This window comes from Oenanthe melanoleuca, chromosome 1A, assembly GCF_029582105.1.
Source record: "Oenanthe melanoleuca isolate GR-GAL-2019-014 chromosome 1A, OMel1.0, whole genome shotgun sequence".
NCBI lineage: Eukaryota > Metazoa > Chordata > Aves > Passeriformes > Muscicapidae > Oenanthe > Oenanthe melanoleuca.
The window spans coordinates 68,245,889-68,263,835 of NC_079334.1; the positions used below are offsets into that span (position 1 = coordinate 68,245,889).

Here is a 17,947-nt window from a genome sequence, read left to right on the forward strand (position 1 = left end):
TTTTAATGGAATCATGGAATGGTTTGGGTGGGAAGGGACCTTCAGGATTGTCCAATTCCAATTATTTTTATTTATTTTTATTTATTTTTATTTTTATTTATTTGTATTTGTATTTATTTGTATTTGTATTTATTTTTAATTTTAATATTATATATTTATATTTATATTTATATTTATATTTTTTATATTTTTGCTTTGCTTTGCTTTTATTTTATTTTTTTCAGTTAAAGTTAGGATTAAAATGATGAGAGATTAAATTCTGTGTTTGGATTTAGTTGCTGATTAATTTTTATTTATATTTAGTGAGTATTTTTAGTTAATAAGTTAAAAATTGAAGAAATTGTGATTTTTAAGGTTAAATAGTTTAATTAAAAGTTAATATTTAGATTATTTTTATTTTTTTAATTTAATGATGAAACACTTGTTATTTGCAGTGTGGTATTTTTTATTTCTAATGAAATTATGAATAAATTAAATTATTGTTGAAATTTTATAATATTTAAAAGTATTTAAAACTATTAAAAGTATCTAAAATAATTTAAAAGTATTATTTAAATTTAAGAAGATAAGAAGGAAGAAAAATTTTTTTGATTCAAAACTTTTATATTTATCATTATTTTATTATATAAATATATATAAATATATATATTTTATTTATATATTTATTATTATTTTCAAATTTTAAAGGTACTTTTTTTATTATGTAATATTCTACTTTTTTTTTTTAATTTAAATTCCACCATGAAGGAATTCTTCCCCTTTTCAACATTTCCCAAGTGCCTGAATCCAGGGAAAATCCGGGAAAAATTTGAGGAAAATTCTGAGATAATTTGGGAAAATTCGGGAAGAATCCAGGGAAAATTTGGGGAAAATTTGAGGAAAATTCTGAGATAATTCAGGGAAAATTTGGGAAGAATCCAGGGAAAATCTGGGGAAAATTTGAGGAAAATTCTGAGATAATTCAGGGAAAATTTGGGAAGAATCCAGGGAAAATCTGGGGAAAATTTGAGGAAAATTCTGAGATAATTCAGGGAAAATTTGGAAAGAATCCAGGGAAAATCTAGGGAAAATTTGAGGAAAATTCTGAGATAATTCAGGGAAAACTTGGGAAGAATCCAGGGAAAATCTGGGGAAAATTTGAGGAAAATTCTGAGATAATTCAGGGAAAATTTGGGAAGAATCCAGGGAAAATTTGGGGAAAATTTGAGGAAAATTCTGAGATAATTCAGGGAAAATTTGGGAAGAATCCGGGGAAAATTTGGGGAAAATTTGAGGAAAATTCTGAGATAATTCAGGGAAAACTTGGGAAGAATCCGGGGAAAATTTGGGGAAAATCCAGGGAAAATTAGGATTTTTTTTTTTAAAGTATCCCAGGATTTTGTCCCTGGTGATGAGTGGGAAACCCCAAAGGATTTCCAGAATTTTTATCCCCCTGAAAGAAATAAAACAGGATTTATTTTTTTTTTCTGAGATTTGACCTTTTCCCACCGTTTTTCCAGGGATTTGGGAATAAAAGGTGAAGGAATTGTCCCAAAGTGACCCCAAAATCAATCCAGGAGTTTATTCCCATTATTCCAGGGGTTCAGCTGCATTCCCAGAAATCCACAAATCCTACAAATCCACAGGAAAGGGTCCCTGGATTCTCCAAGGGTTTTATCCCAAATCTTCATCCAGATGCTCCTGAAAATCCAGGGAAGATCCCTGGGTGGGAAAAAGGGATTTGGGATCCTAAAATGGGATTTAGGATCCTAAAATGGGGTTTGAGATCCTTAAAAGGGGTTTGGGATCCCTAAAAAGGGATTTGGGAACCTTCCAAAGGGATTTGGGATCCTAAAATGGGATTTGGGATCCTAAGAAAGGATTTGGGAACCTTTAAAAGGGATTTGGGATCCTAAAATGGGATTTGGGATCCTAAAATTGGATTTGGAATCCCAAAAAGGGATTTGGGAACCTTCAAAAGGGACATGGGATCCTAAAATGGGATTTGTGAACCCTAAAAAGGAATTTCAGATTCTAAAAAGGAAATTTGGGATCCCTCAGAAGGGATTTGGGATCCTAAAAAGGGATTTGAGATCCTAAAATGGGATTTGAGATCCTCAAAAGGGATTTGGGAACCCCAAAAAGGGATTTGGGAACCTAAAAAGGAAATTTGGGATCCTTCAGAAGGGATCTGGGATCCTAAAATTGGATTTGGGATCCCTAAAAAGGGATTTGGGATCCTAAAATAGGATTTGGGATTCTAGAAAGGGATTTGGGATCCTAAAATTGGATTTGGGATCCTGAAATGGGATTTGGGAACCTTTAAAAGGGATTTGGGAACCTAAAAAGGAAATTTGGGATCCCTCAGAAGGGATCTGGGATCCTAAAATTGGATTTGGGATCCTAAAAGGGATTTGAGATCCTAAAATGGGATTTGAGATCCTCAAAAGGGATTTGGGAACCCTAAAAAGGGATTTGGGAACCTAAAAAGGAAATTTGGGATCCCTCAGAAGGGATGTGGGAGGCTAAAAAGGAAATTTAGGAACACTAAAAAGGGATTTGGGATCCCTCAGAAGGGATTTGGGAATGCTAAAAAGGAAATTTGGGATTCTAAAATGGGATTTGGGAACGCTGAAAATAGGATTTCAGACCCTAAAAAGGAAATTTGGGATCCTAAAAACGGATTTGGGATCCTTCAAAAGAGGTTTGGGATTCTAAAATGGGATTTGGGATCCCCCAGAAGGGATGTGGGATGCTAGAATGGGATTTGGAATCCTAAAAAGGAAATCTGGGATCCTTTAAAGGTATTTGGGAACCCTAAAAAGGGATTTGGGAACCTCAAAAGGAAATTTGGGATCCCTCAAAAGGGATCTGGGATCCTAAAAAGGGATTTGGGATCCTCAAAAGGGATTTGGGAACCCCAAAAAGGGATCTGGGAACCTTCAAAAGGGATTTGGGAACCTAAAAAGGAAATTTGAGATCCCTCAGAAGGGATTTGGGATCCTAAAAAGGGATTTGGGATCCTAAAAAGGAAATATGGGAACCCTAAAAAGGGATTTGGGAACCTTCAAAAGGGATTTGGGAATCTAAAATGGGCTTTTGGATCCTAAAAAGGGATATGGGATCCTAAAAAGGAAATTTAGGAACCCTCAAAATGGATTTGGGATCCTAAAATAGAATTTGAGATCCTAAAACAAGAAATTTGGGATCCTGAAAAGGGATTTGGGATTCCTCAAAATAGATTTGGGATCCTAAAAAGGGATTTAGAATTTCTCAAAGGGGATTTGGGATCCTAAAAAGGAAATTTAGGAACCCTAAAAAAGTAATTTGGGATCCTGAAATGGGATTTGGGATCCTAAAAAGGAAATCTGGGATCCTCTAAAGAGATTTGGGAACCCTAAAAAGGAATTTGGAATCCTAAAAAGGATATTTGGGAACCCTAAAAAGGGATTTGGAATCTCTCAAAGGGGATTTGGGATCCTAAAATGGGATCTGGGATCCTAAAAAGAGATATGGGATCCTAAAAAGGAAATTTAGGAACCCTGAAAATGGATTTTGGATCCTAAAATGGGATTTGAGATCCTAAAACAGGAAATTTGGGATCCTGAAAAGGGATTTGGGATTCCTCAAAATAGATTTGTGATTCTAAAATGGGATTTGGGATCCTAAAAAGGAAATTTAGGAACCCTAAAAAAGTAATTTGGGATCCTAAAATGGGATTTGGGATCCCTCAAAAGGGATTTGGGAACCCTAAAAAGGAAATTTAGGAACCCTAAAATGGGATCTGGGATCCTAAAAAGGGATTTGGGATCTCAAATTATCCCACAAAACCTTTTCCCTGCCATTCCCAGGGACAAATCCCACAAAACAAAAACCCAAAACCCTCTAAGCTTCCCTGAGCTTCCTCAATCCCACATTTCTGGGATGGGAACTGCAGGATTTGGGATTTCCAGGAGAAAAGGGGGAGAAATAAATGAAATGAAAAAGAAAAATAAAAACCCCATAAAGTGCATGCTCAGCATTCCCAGCTGGATCCCAAGGATTTGGGGAATCCTGAATTCCTGGATTTTTGGAGGGATTTGTTCTTGTCAGGAAGCTCCAGGATTTTCCAGATTACTGGGGAAAATCTGGAATTGGGAGAATTCAAAGCTCCAGTGGAGCCCAAGGAATTCCAGGCTGGAATCCCAAAAAATGGGATTAAAATGGGATAAAAAGGGATTTAAATGGGATAAAGCTGGATAAAATGGAATAAAATTGGATTAAAATAGGATAAAAATGGGATGAAATGGGGTAAAAATGGGATGAAAATGGGATTTAAATGGGATGAAAATGAAATTTAAAAGGGATAAAAATGGGACGAAATGGGATAAAATGGGATGGAAATGGGATTTAAATGGGATGAAAATGAAATTTAAATGGGATAAAATGGGATTTAAATGGGATAAAATGGGATGAAAATGGGATAAAATGGGATTTCAATGGGATTAAATGGAATAAAAATAGGATGAAAATGGGAAGAAAATGAAATTTAAATGGGATGAAAATGGGATAAAAATTGGATGAAAATAGGATAAAAATGGAATAAAAATAGGATGAAAATGGGATTAAATGGGATAAAAAGGCATCAGAGCTGCTCCAGAACATGGAATTCCCAGCTGGAATAATTCCCACTCCCCAGTTTTCCCATTTCCCTCCCCCCTGGCTGGATCCCACTGAGGAAATCCAGGAAAATCCAGGAAGGCAAATCCCACCTGGAAAAGCCCAAAATTCCCCCCACAGGGGAAATTCCAAGCAAAACTCCAGAAATCCCAAAAAACAACAACTCCAGGGAAAAGAGGAATTCCTGACAAATCCTATTTACAGCAGCCACTTAAATTAAATTAAATTAAATTAAATTAAATTAAAACAGAGCAGTGGGGGGAGGTAGAAGAGAAGGAGAAATCCTCCAGGGTTTTCTTGGAATTCCAGAGGTTTTTCCCAGAAATTCCAGGGTTTTCCTGAAAATTTTAAGGATTTTCCTGAAAATTCCAGGGGTTTTCCTGAGAATTCCAGGGTTTTTCTTGGGAAATTTTTTCCCAGAAATTCCAGGGTTATTCCTGGGAATCCTGGGAGTTTTACCTGGGAATTCCAGGGTTTTTCCTGGAAATTTTCCCCCAGGAATTCCAGGGCTTTTTCTTGGGAATTCCAGGGGTTGTTCTGTGAATTCCAGGAGTTTTCCTGGGAATCCTGGGGGTTTTTCCTGGGAACTTTTTCCTGGGAATTCCAGGGTTTTTTCCTGGAAATTCCAGGTTTTTCCTGGGAATTCCAGGGGTTGTCCCAGGAAATTTTCCCCAGGAATTCCAGGGTTTTTTTTCCGGAGAATTCCAGGGTTTTTCCTGGGAATTTTTCCCCAGAAATTCCAGGGATTTTCCTGAAAATTCTGGGGCTTTCCTGGGAATCTGAGGAGTCTTTCCCTGGGAATTTTCCTCCGGGAATTCCAGGGATTTTCCCAAGAATTCCAGGAGTTTTCCTGGGAATTCCAGGTTTTTCCTGGGAAATTTTGCCTGGGAATTCCAGGGTTTTTTTTCCTGGGAATTCCAGGTTCTTTCCTGAGAATCACAGGGGTTTTTTCTCTGGGAATTCCAAGGTTTTTCCTGGGAATATTACCCCAGGAATTCCAGGGTTTTTTTCCTGGGAATCCCAGGGATTTTCCCAGAAATTCCAGGGGTTTTTCCCAGGAATTCCAGGAGTTATTTCCTGGGAATTTTTCTCCGGGAATTCCAGGTTTTTTTCCTGGGAATCCCAGGGTTTATTCCTGGGAATTCCAGGGTTTTTTTTCCCTGGGAATTCTGGGGTTTTCCAGGAAATCCCAGGGATTTTTCCCAGGAATTCTTCCCTGGGAATCCCAGGGTTTTTCCTGGAAATTCCAGGGGTTTTTCCTGGGACTCCGAGGGGTCTTTCCCTGGGAATTCCAGGGTTTTTCCTGAGAATTCCAGGTTTTTTTTCCTGGGAATCACAGGGTGTTTCCTGGGAATTCCAAGTTTTTTTTCCTGGGAATCACAGGGTGTTTCCTGGGAATTTTCCCCCGGGAATTCCAAGGATTTTCCCAAGAATTGCAGGGGTTTTTCCTGGGAATTGCAGGGGTTTTTCCTGGGAATTCTGGGGATTTCCTGGCAATCCCAGGTGTTTCCTGGCTCCTCAGTTGTAGGACAGGTACTGGATGAGTCGGGGGGGGATCTGCAGCCGGGAGATCTTGTCCAGCCCGCGGTGGCCGGCGGCTCTGCGCACCGAGAGGCGGCACAGCTGCGCCAGGCTCAGCGGGGTCTCTGGGGAGAGAGAAATGGGGTCAGGGGTGGGGAAATGGGGTCAGGGGTGGGGAAATGGGGTCAGGGGTGGGAAATGGGGTCAGGGGTGGGGAAATGGGGTCAGGGATGGGGTCAGGGGTGGGGAAATGGGGTCAGGGGTGGGGAAATGGGGTCAGGAATGGGGTCAGGGATGGGGAAATGGGGTCAGAGATGGGGAAATGGAGTCAGGAACGGGGGAAAATGGGATCAGAAATGGGGAAATGGGGTCAGAGATGGGGTCAGGGATGGGGAAATGGGGTCAGAGACGGGGTCAGGGACAGGGGAAAATGGGGTCAGGAATGGAGAATGGGATCAGGAATAGGGAAATGGGTATCAGGAACAGAAAAATGGGATCAGGAATAGGGAAACAGGATCAGGAAGAAGATCAGAGGGGTCTCTGAAGGGAAAAATGGGGGAAATGGGATAAAAATGGGATAAAAAAGGAATGATAATGGGCTAAAAGCAGAATGAAAATGGGCTAAAGCAGAATGAAAAGGGCCCAAACCAGAATGAAAAGGGCCCAAAGCAGAATGAAAACGGGCTAAAAGAAGAATGAAAAGGGCCCAAGGCAGGATGAAAAGGGCCCAAAGCAGGATGAAAAGGGGCTAAAGCAGGATGAAAAGGGGCTAAAGCAGGATGAAAATGGGCTAAAGCAGAATGAAAAGAGGCTAAAGCAGGATGAAAAGGGCCCAAAGCAGGATGAAAAGGGCCCAAAGCAGGATGAAAAGGGCCCAAAGCAGGATGAAAAGGGGCTAAAGCAGAATGAAAAGGGCCCAAGGCAGGATGAAAAGGGGCTAAAGCAGGATGAAAAGGGCCCAAAGCAGGATGAAAAGGGCCCAAAGCAGGATGAAAAGGGCCCAAAGCAGGATGAAAAGGGCCCAAGGCAGGATGAAAAGGGCCCAAGGCAGGATGAAAAGCACCCAAACCCTCACTCACTCTCGTAGTACTCCAGGCAGCGCGCGGTGGCGCTGCTGCTCCAGCTGTAGTCCGAGGGTTTCTTGCCGCGGTTGTCCCGCGCGTAGATGTTGCCCCCGAACTGCACCAGCAGCTCCACCAGCGCCGCGTTGCGCACCTTGGCCGCGTGGTGCAGCGCCGTCTCGTGCAGCTTGGCCGCGTTCACGTTGGCTCCTGGGAACGGGACATGGGGGTGGGACAGGGAATGGGGGTGGACAGGGAATGGGGTTGGACAGGGAATGGGGGTGGGACAGGGAATGGGGGTGGACAGGGAATGGGAGTTAAAACAGGGGAATGGGATTAGTGTAGGGGAATGGGGATTGGACAGGGGAATGGGAGTTAAAACGGGAATGGGGTTTGTATAGGGGAATGGGGTTTGGACAGGGGAATAGGGATTCGACAGCGGAATGGGGTTTGGACAGGGAATGGGAGTTAAAACAGGGGAATGGGGATTGGACAGGGAATGGGGTTTGGACAGGGAATGGGAATTGTATAAGGGAATGGGAGTTAAAACAGGGGAATGGGGATTTGACAGGGAATGGGGATTGGACAGGGGAATGGGAATTGTATAGGGGAATAGGGATTCGACAGCGGAATGGGGTTTGGACAGAGAATGGGGCTTGTGCAGGGGAATGGGGTTTGTATAGAGGAATGGGAATTGTACAGGGAAATGGGAATTGTATAGGGGAATGGGATTTGTATAGGGGAATGGGAATTGTACAGGGAAATGGGAATTGTACAGGGGGATGGGATTTGTACAGGGCAATGGGGTTTGGACAGGGAATGGGGTTTGTATAGGGGAAATGGGGTTTGTACAGGGCAATGGGGTTTGTATAAGGGAATAAGAGTTGTACAGGGGAATGAGAATTGTACAGAGAAATGGGGTTTGAACAGGGGAATTGGGTTTGTACAGGGGAATGGGGATTGTACAGGGAATGGGAGTTAAAACAGGGGAATGGGGTTTGGAAAGGGAAATGGAGTTTGGACAGGGAAATGGGGCTTGGACAGGGGAATGGGATTGTACAGGGAATAGGGATTTATACAGGAAAATGGGGATTTATCCAGAAAAATGGGGATTTATACAGGGAAATGGGGATTTATACAGGGGAAAGGGGATTCATACAGGGAAATTGGGATATGGCCAGGGGAAATGGGAATTTATTCAGGGAAATAGGGATTTATTCAGGGAAATGGGGATTTAGTCAGGGAAATAGAAATCCAGGCAGGGAAAAGGACATTTATCCAAGGAAAAAAGTGGGATCAAAATGGGATCAGAGGGGTCTGTGCAGGGAAAACTGGGACCCAAGCAGGGTTTAAACCCAGGATCAGGGGGGTGTCTGCAGGAAGCCACTTCCCAGAGTAATTCCCAGAGTTCTTCCTGGGTTTTTCCCAGTGGGAATGCCATACCTGCCTGGAGGAGCAGCTTGGCACAATCCAGGTGTTCCCTGGCACAGGCCACGTGCAGGGGGGTCCCAAAGTGACAATCATGAGCCTCCAGGTTGGCACCCACGTCAATGAGGAGCTGCACACACTCTGAGCTGCCTTGGGACAGGAAAAAGGGGAAAATCCCAGTGAAAAGTGGGAATTCCTGCTCTGGAGGGAGGCTGGGAGCAGGCTGGGAATGGCTGAGGGGGTGGGAGGGAGGAATTCCAAGGAATAAAAATCTGAGCTGGGAATGGAGGTGGTGGAAATGAGGAATTCTAAGGAATTGAGGTGTTGGAAGTGAGGAATTTTAAGGAATTGAGGTGATGGAAGTGAGGAATTCTGAGGAACTCTAAGGAATGGAGGTGGTGAAAATGAGGGATTTTATGGGATGAAGGTGCTGGGAATGAGGAATTCTAAGGAATGGAGGCTCTGAGCTGGGAACTGAGATGGTGGAAAAGAGGAATTCTAAGGAATTGAGGTGGTGGAAGGGAGGATTTCTAAGTAATTGAGGAGTGGAAGTGTGGAATTTTAAGGAATGGAGGCTCTGAGTAGAAATGGGATCACAGGGGTTTCTGCAGGGAGAAATGGGTTCAGAAATGAGACCAGAGGGATATCTACAGGAAAAATTGAATAAAAATGGGATCAGAAAGGTTTCTGCAGGAAAAAATGGGAAAAAATGGGAGAAACAGGATCAAAACAGGATCAGAAATGGGTTCAGAGGGGTCCCTTCAGGAAAAATGGGATCAGAAATGGGAAAAATAGGATCAGAAATGGGATCTGAGGGGTCTCTACAGGGAAAAGAGAAATACAAATGGAATCAGAGAGATTTCTGCAGGAAAAATGGGATAAAAAAGGGATCAGAGGTGTCTCTGCAGGAAAAAATGAGATCAGAAATGGGATCATAAATAGGATCAAAGAGGTCTCTGAAGGAAAAAATGGGATCATAAATAGGATCAGAGGGGTCTCTGCAGGAGAAAATGGCATCAAAAATGGGATCATAAATAGGATCATAAATAGGATCAGAGGGGTGTCTGCAGGGAAAAATGGGATCAAAAATGGGAAAAAACGGGATCAGAAACAGGGTCCCTACAGGTCTCTCCTCCTTCCCCAGAACTCCAGCAGACCTTGACCAACTGCTGATCAAATTAAGAGACCCTGGTGCCTTTTTTTTTCTTCATTCCAAGCTGCAAACCTTCAAGGAAAAAACGCTCAGGAATTACCATTCATGCAGGCTTCGTGCAGAGGGGAGGCGGTGTAGAGGGGCGGGTTGACCTTGGCTCCGTGGGACAGCAGCACCTTGACGCACTCGATGCTGCCCGAGGCGCAGGCGTCGCACAGAGGAGTGCTGCCGTCGATGTTCCTGGCGTCCACCTGCCGGCAGGAACGGGCAAAGCAGCGGGGAAAAGAAAAAAAAAAAATAAGAGTGTGCGATCGTGGCGTTGGGAAGGTGGGAGTGGTTTGGAGCGTGGAGTAGGAATGGTGGTTTGTGTCCTCGAGTGTCGCGTGTGCAGGGTTTAAATTCCTTCAGGAATTGGGATCCCTGGGTAGTTACAATTTTTTCCATGGAGAGATTTTCCCTAAAATCCCATATAAACCTCTCCTAGCACAGCTTGAGGGTAAAAATGGGATCAGAAATGGGATCAGGGAATGCTGAGCTGCTCCACAGCTGGGATTGCTCCTGGGCACAAGGGTGGGATGAGCCTTCCACACAAATCCCACTGGGAATGGCTTTATCCCAGCTCCCCTCTTTGTTTGGGTGGGATTATTGGAGCCATGGAATCATTCTGGTTGGAAAAGATTTTCTAGGATTGAATCCAACCACTCCCAGCACTGCCAAGGCCACTCTTGTCCCCAAGTGCCACATCCACAGGGTTTGAAATTCCTTCAGGGATGGGGATCCCTGGGTAGTTTCAGTGCCTGACAATTTTTTCCATGGAAAGATTTTTCCTAAAATCCAATGTAAACCTCCTCTAGCACAGTTTGAGGGTAAAAATGGGATCAAAAATGGGATCAGGGAATGCTGAGCTGCTCCAGAGCTGGAATTTCCCCTGGACATGAATTTTCCCTGGCTCAGTTATGGGTGGGATGAGCCTTCCACACAAATCCCACTGGGAATCCTTTACTCACTTGGATGGGATTATTGGAGCCAAGGAATCATTTTGGTTGGAAAAGATTTTCTAGGATTGAATCCAACCATTCCCAGCACTGCCAGGGCCACCCCTGTCCCCAAGTGCCACATCCACAGGGTCTGAAATCCCTGCAGGGATGGGAAATCCACCCCTGCCCTGGGCCACTGTGTTAATGTCTCACAACCTTTTCCATTGAGGAATTTTCCCTAAAATCCAATCTAAACCTGCCCTGTCCCAGCCTGAGGCTGTTCCCTCTCCTCCTGTCCCTGTTCCCTGGAGCAGAGCCTGACCTGGGGCTGTCCCCTCCTGTCAGGGACTTGTGCAGAGCCACAAGGTCCCCCCTGATCCCCCTTTTCTCCAGGCTGAGCCCCTTCCCCAGCTCCCCCAGCTTTTCCTGGTTCTCCAGACCCTTCCCTGAATTTCCTCCAGCCCCTCCAGATCTTTCTTGCACTGAAGCAAATCCATCCAGAGCTTAAATCCCGTTTTGTCTCTACCAGACCCCACACAACCATCTCCAGCAGCAATGCAGGTGGATTCCCAGCTGGCTGCACACCTGGGCCCCTGCATCCAGCAGGAGTTTGACACACTGGGCCTGTCCCCTGAGGCTGGCCTCGTGCAGGGGGGTGATGGAGTCGTAGGTGACGGCGTTGACGCAGGCGCCGCTCTCGATCAGCTGCTGCAGCTGCACGATCTCCCCACTCCTGGCAGCCTCGTGCACGGGTGTCCTGTCAGCCCAGAAACCTGGGAAAAGGGGGGGAAATCAGGGGGGTCATCCATGAAATGATAGGGGGGTTGGGGAATGGGATGGAATTGCTGGCTGGAGGAGCTGGAGTGGGATTGCCACAGAAAAAGTGGTTTTCTCATCCTTGGAGTTGCTCCAGGTCAGGCTTGGAGCAGCCTGGGGGAGTGGAAGGTGTTGGGACAAGATGGGTTTGCAACTCAAGTTGTTTCATGGAGTTCTGGATTCTTAGAGAAGCATGGAAAAAGAGCTGGGATCAAGGAACAGCTCAGCCCAGCTCAAAAATCCTTTCCCAATCTCTGGATTCTTAGAGAAGCAGGGACTAAAGGAGCAACTCAGCCCAACTCAAAAACCCCTTCCCAAACTCTGGATTCTTAGAGGAACAGGGAAAAAGAGCTGGGATCAAGCAGCAACTCAGCCTAACTCAAAAAATCCATTCTTAAGCTCTGGATTCTTAGAGAAGCATGGAAAAAGAGCTGGGATCAAGGAATAGCTCAGCCCAGCTCAAAAATCCTTTCCCAATCTCTGGATTCTTAGAGGAGCAGGGACTAAAGGAGCAACTCAGCCCAACTCAAAAATCCCTTCCCAAACTCTGGGTTCTTAGAGGAACATGGAAAAAGAGCTGGGATCAAGCAGCAACTCAGCCCAGCTCAAAAACCCCTTCCCAAACTCTGGATCCTTAGAGGAACATGGAAAAAGAGCTGGGATCAAGCAGCAACTGAGCCAAACTCAAAAAATCCATTCTTAAGCTCTGGATTCTTAGAGGAGCAGGGAAAAAGAGCTGGGATCAAGGAAAAAAGCCCAACTCAAAATCCCTTCCTAATCTCTGGATTCATGGGGGAGCCTGGAAAAAGAGCTGGGATTAAAGGAGCAACTCAACACAACTCAAAAATCCCTTCCTAAACACTGGATTCTTAGAGGAGCATGGAGAAAAAGCTGGGATCAAGGAGAAGCTCAGCCCAGCTCAAAAATCCCTTCCTAAACTCTGCATTCATGGAGGAGCATGGAAAAAGAGCTGGGATTAAAGGAGCAACTCAGTCCGGCTCAAAAATCCCTTTCTAAACTCTGGATTCCTGGAGGATCATGGAAAAAGAGCTGGGATCAAGAAAAAAAGCAGCCCAACTCAAAAATCCCTTCCCAAAAAGTTCATGGAGCTTAGAAAAAGAAGTTTCCACCTCCAACACCTTTGCTCAGCATCCAGCACAGGGAATTCTGGTTCAGCTGCCACCATGAGGTGACAAGGAGCAAAAACAGCTCTGTCTGTTAATGCAGGGAATTCTGAGTCCCTTTTTCACAAGGATTTTTTTTTTTCCCTTTGGCTTGTGAGATCCTCATTGCTTTGCCAATATCCCTGGCCAGGAGGGTTTTCCTTGCCTGGTGGTTTTTATGACAGAAGAAGCAAATTTAAATGAGGATGGAGAGCTCAGAGCCCTTCCAGGACCTGGAGGGGCTCCAGGAGAGCTGGAATTTGGGGACAAGGGATGGAGGGACAGGACATGGGGAAAGGGGAGATTTGGGAATTAGGAATTGCTGGCTGGGCTGGAATTGCCAGAGAATCCCTGGATCCCTGCAATGTCCCAGGAAGGATTGGAGCAGCCTGGGATGTGGGAGGTGTCCCTGCAATGAGCTCTGAGCTCCCTTCCCAGCCAGGGCAGCCCAGGATTCTGGGATTCAGGACACTCAGAATCCATCCAGAGGGATTTTGATGGACAGTGGGCATGGAAAAGAGAGGAAAAGGGAAGGGAGACCTTCGTGGTTAAGCAAGGATAAGGATCGTTCCCCGGGAATTAGGGAGGGACAAGGATCATTCTCCAGAGATTTAGGGAGGAATAAGGATCGTTCTCCAGGAATTTAGGGAGGGACAACGATCGTTCCCCGGGAATTAGGGAGGGACAAGGATCGTTCCCTTGTCCTGACGCTGTTCCCAGAGCATCCTCTTATCCCTTTCCCTGCCCTAAACCCTCCTTTGACCCCCAGACCCCATCCTTTAACCCCCAAACCACTCCTTAACCCCCAAAATCACACTTTAACCCCCAAACCCCATCCTCAACCCCAAAAATCACGCTTTAACCCCAAAAATCACGCTTTAACCCCAAAAATCACACTTTAACCCCCAACCCCACATTTAAAACCAAAACCATCCTGCACACCCCAAATCACCTCGCAATCCCCAAAACCCATCCCGCACCCCCCCAACCCCGAGCAGCCGCGGTGTGTTGGCGGCGCGGCTCCTGTCCCCTGTTCCCCCCGGTTCCCCCCGGTGTCCCTCGGTGTCCCCAACCCCCCGCGGTGTCCCCACGCACTGATGTCGCCCCCGGAGGGAGCCGCTGCTCTCCATGGCCCGGCCCCCGGAGCCGCCGCCGCGGCCTGTCCCGCTCCCGGGGCCTCCCGCTGCAGGCCCGGCCCGCGCGGGGCATGCCGGGAGTTGTAGTCCGCAGCGGGAGGCGCTGGGGACATTGGGGACACCGGGGACATTGGGGACACCGGGGATACTGGGGGACACTGGGGATACTGGGGACACTGGGGATACTGGGGATACTGAGGATACTGGGGATACTGCGGGACATTGGGGACATTGGGGACACCGGGGACATTGGGGACACCGGGGATACTGGGGGACACTGGGGATACTGGGGGACATTGGGGACACTGGGAACAGTGGGGATACTGGGGGACATTGGGGACACCAGGGACACTGGGAACACTGGGGACATTGGGGACACCGGGGATACTGGGGACATTGAGGACACTGGGGGACACTGGGGATACTGGGGACACTGGGGGACACTGGGGACATTGGGATGGGGGGACTGGGGGGACTGGGGGGACTGGGATGGGGGTGGGGATACTGGGATGGGATGGGGTGCAGGGGTACTGGGATGAGGGGACAGGGGGACTGGGGGTACTGGATGGGGTTACTGCGGACACTGAGGACATTGGGATGAGGAGACTGGGATAGAGTACTGGGGGGACTGGGATGGGGTGCAGGGGTACTGGGGTAAGGGGACAGGGGTACTGGGATGGGGACTGGGGATACTGGGATGGGATGGGGTGCAGGGGTACTGGGATAAGGGGACAAGGGTACTGGGATGGAGGGACAGGGGGACAGGGGTACTGGGGGTACTAGGATGAGGAGACAGGGACTGGGGATACTGGGATGGGGTTACTGGGCATACTGGGATGAGGGGACTGGGAGGACTGGGATGGGGTTACTGGGGATACTGGGATGGGCGGACTGGAGGACTAGGATGGGGTGCAGGGGTAGAGAGATGAGGGGACAGGGATACTGGGGGTACTGGGATGAGAGGACAGGGCTAATGGGGGTACTGGTGAGGAGTGTGGAGGTTACTGGGAGCACTGGGATGGGGTGCAGGGGTTACTGGGAACAGTGGGATGGGGTACAGGGCTTACTGGGAGCACTAGGATGGGGTGCAGGAGTTATTCTCTATTCAGGGAGAGATATTCCTCCCAGCAGAGATCCTGCAGGATTCCTTCATTTCTACATTTTTTTGGAAAAAAAAAATTAATTTTTTAGAAAAAAATTCATTTTTTTAGCAAAAAAACCCACCAACTCTACCACTTCTGCAGTGACTTTACTTCTTAACATAAAAATCCACCCTGTCCTTGTTGCCTGCTGGGATGGAAAAATCCAAGTTTTTCTCCTGAAAATCCCAATTTGGAAGAAAATAATTTTGGAGAAAACACCAATTTTGGAGAAACCAAATTTTCCCCACTGCAGGAAGATGAAATTCCATAAATCCTGTGGGAAGCTTCTGCTCAGCACAAGGGTGGAGCTGGAAATTCAATAATTCCAGAAAAACTAAAATGAGAGTTGGAGGATTTTTCATTTTTGAGGATGGCATCTCTCAAAAAAATGAGATTTTCCAAAAAAATTGTGACTGCTCCATCCTTGGAATTTTTGGAAGAAATCTGGAATTGGATGAAATTTAGGTCCCTTCCCACCCAAAATATTTCATTATTCCAAGATTTTTTGCCAGGATCAAACCTTTTGGAAAGATCTCATGTCTTCTGGCTCCAGCTGTACCTGGTAAAGAGCAATAATGAATATCAATAATGAATATCAATAATTAATATTTAGATTCAGTATTTCAAAATCAGCAGGTTTATATTGCAAAATTATCAGCTAAGCAGCACCAGGAATTATTGTTAAAATCCTTTAAATTTTTTAAATTTTGTGAAAAATAGGGGGGAAATGGCAAAGAGACTTTAAAAAAAAAAGAATTTTCTCCATTTCTTGTCATCTTTGAGTCATTTCCTGTGTGATTTTGCAGTTGTGAAACCACCACTAAATTTAAATAAATTTGGTTTAGTTCAAGCCTTTAGTCAGGGCTGGTTTAACTTTAGATCTGACTTTAAAAACCACCAGAAAATTATTTTAAATGCTACCACTCAAGCAGCACCTTGGCTTTTACAGGAAGTTGCAGGATGCCAATATTGCTAAAAAAAAAAAAAAAAAAAAAAAGAAAACCAAAGCCAAAAATAAATCAAACCAAAAAGCAAAAATCTTAACTAAGTTGTGAGCACTGCATGAAGACCCCATGAAAAAGCCCCAAAAATTCTCTTTCATGGGGTATTTTTGATGATTTTCACAATTTTTTTTTGGCAGATGTGACAGAATTAAAAAGGAAATAAAATAAAATTGAGCAAAATTTGTTGTGGGATCTTAAAAATTAAAGGAGTTTTTCTTGATTTGAGTGAAGAACAGGACAAGGGGGTGACACTCACCTCAGCCATGGTGAGGAATAAAGTAAAAAATTTGGGTTAAAAGGTCCAGATTTTGCATTTTATGGTTTTTTGGTTTTGGTTTTTTGTTTGGTTTTTTTTTGGAAATTTTCTCACTTTTAGAAAAAATAAAGCAGAAATGGGGGCAGCAAATTTCCATCCACTTGAGCTCATTGAGCAGAAAACCACATATTTTGGAGGAAATTGGAGAATTTTCCCCAAAAAATCACTGCCTGGTTGTCAAAATTGGCTTCAAAAATTCATGGAAGAGACAGAAATTATCACAATTTTTAGGAAATCCAAGAAAACCAAGCCAATTTCTGATGTCACAAATGATGTGTTGAGGCCTTGGGATGGAATTCCCAGAGAAGTTGTGGTTGCCTCATCCCTGGAAGAGTTCAAGGTCAGCTTGGAAAAACCTGGGATAGTGGAAGGTGTCTTTGTCCATGGAAAAATTCCTGGAATGTGGAATTATATGTGGAAGAATTCCTGGAATATGGAATTAGGAGATGTTTAAGGTTTTCCAAATCATTCCATACGAAAATAAGAGAAAACTCCACAATAATAAATAAGATAAAACCAGAGAAATCCAGAATTTCCATGAATTTCTGGGATTAACCCAAAAATAAATCCTCTGTGGTTGTGTTTTCACCCTGGACTCCTGGCACTGCCCCACACAGTCAATAATTAATAAACTGAATTATTTGCTTTACCCTGATGTTGTCAGGAGCTCCCACTTGACTCATTCCTCCACAGAGTAACCAACAGAATCAGCAAGGATCAGTCAATTTTTTTTTTTTCTGAATAAAAGAGGGAAATAAAACTCCAAATGACTTCTTAAAATTCAGATTTAAGCAAGCCAGAACTTTATGAGTCAAGGTTTCCAAGAAAACAGAGCCTTGCCACGGTGACATCATGGGCTTGGCTTGTCACCACCCCAAAAAACCATGAGGCACCAAAAAGGGACAGAAAAACTCCAGTTAAAAATGGGCTCTGAGCTCCAGAGGCTCCAGTTCCTCTCCTCAGCAAAATTAACAAAATAATTAAATTTGGGAAAAATTTTTAGGATGATCCAGGCCAAAACATCAGAAGAGCTGATGGCAAAATCCCTTTGAATTCTTTGCTTTTTGAAGCATTGAAAAAGGAGCTGTCAGGTGAAATTTTACATTTCCTCACTAGAAGTAGTTCCCAATATTAAAATATTTAGATTTCATTGGGACAGTGAATGATCCCACTGGAGGTGGAAACTTGGATGTTCTGACTGCAGAGCTGAGATGCTCCAGAATTTCCTCACATCTCTCAGGTCAGGGCACAGGGCTGTTGATTTTCCCCCTTCAAGAGCAACCAGGAACATATTTCAGTCTCAGCAAGAATTCCAGGTTTTTACCTGCCAGCAGGAGCTCATAAAACTCATGGATCTGGCAAATTTGCTATAAACTGTGCCCTGCCCCAAAAAAATAACTTTTTTTTCTGCCTGACTTCATTTTTTTCACTGGGCAGCAGCACTTTGCACTCTGCTGCTGTAGCAAATTCTTAGGATGGGTGAAATATCCATAAGGGCACTTTCCTGACTTATTTGGGTAATAAGTGACTCATAAGCTTCCAAAATTTGAGTGATGGGTGTGCAGTTAAAACAAAAGTGTGTGGTGTCACAT

At 44.7% G+C, this 17,947-nt stretch overlaps 1 protein-coding gene and 1 long non-coding RNA gene across 2 annotated transcripts; both read right to left on the reverse strand.

Moving 5' to 3' along the window:
* Positions 1-1,546: 1,546 nt before the first annotated feature.
* LOC130248501 (uncharacterized) lies at positions 1,547-4,080 on the reverse strand. The gene is made up of 4 exons (XR_008839638.1): positions 3,849-4,080; positions 2,526-3,810; positions 2,300-2,354; positions 1,547-2,136 (listed from the first exon to the last, which is right to left on the reverse strand). It is a non-coding gene; the product is annotated as an uncharacterized LOC130248501 (long non-coding RNA).
* Positions 4,081-5,915: 1,835 nt separating this feature from the next.
* On the reverse strand, positions 5,916-14,023 carry ASB13 (ankyrin repeat and SOCS box containing 13). Its single transcript, XM_056482291.1, has 6 exons — positions 13,853-14,023; positions 11,364-11,551; positions 9,902-10,052; positions 8,664-8,798; positions 7,239-7,430; positions 5,916-6,284 (listed from the first exon to the last, which is right to left on the reverse strand). Exons 1-6 carry the CDS (start codon positions 14,004-14,006, stop codon positions 6,157-6,159), a joined length of 948 nt encoding a protein of 315 aa, XP_056338266.1. The 5' UTR covers positions 14,007-14,023; the 3' UTR covers positions 5,916-6,156.
* Positions 14,024-17,947: the final 3,924 nt, after the last annotated feature.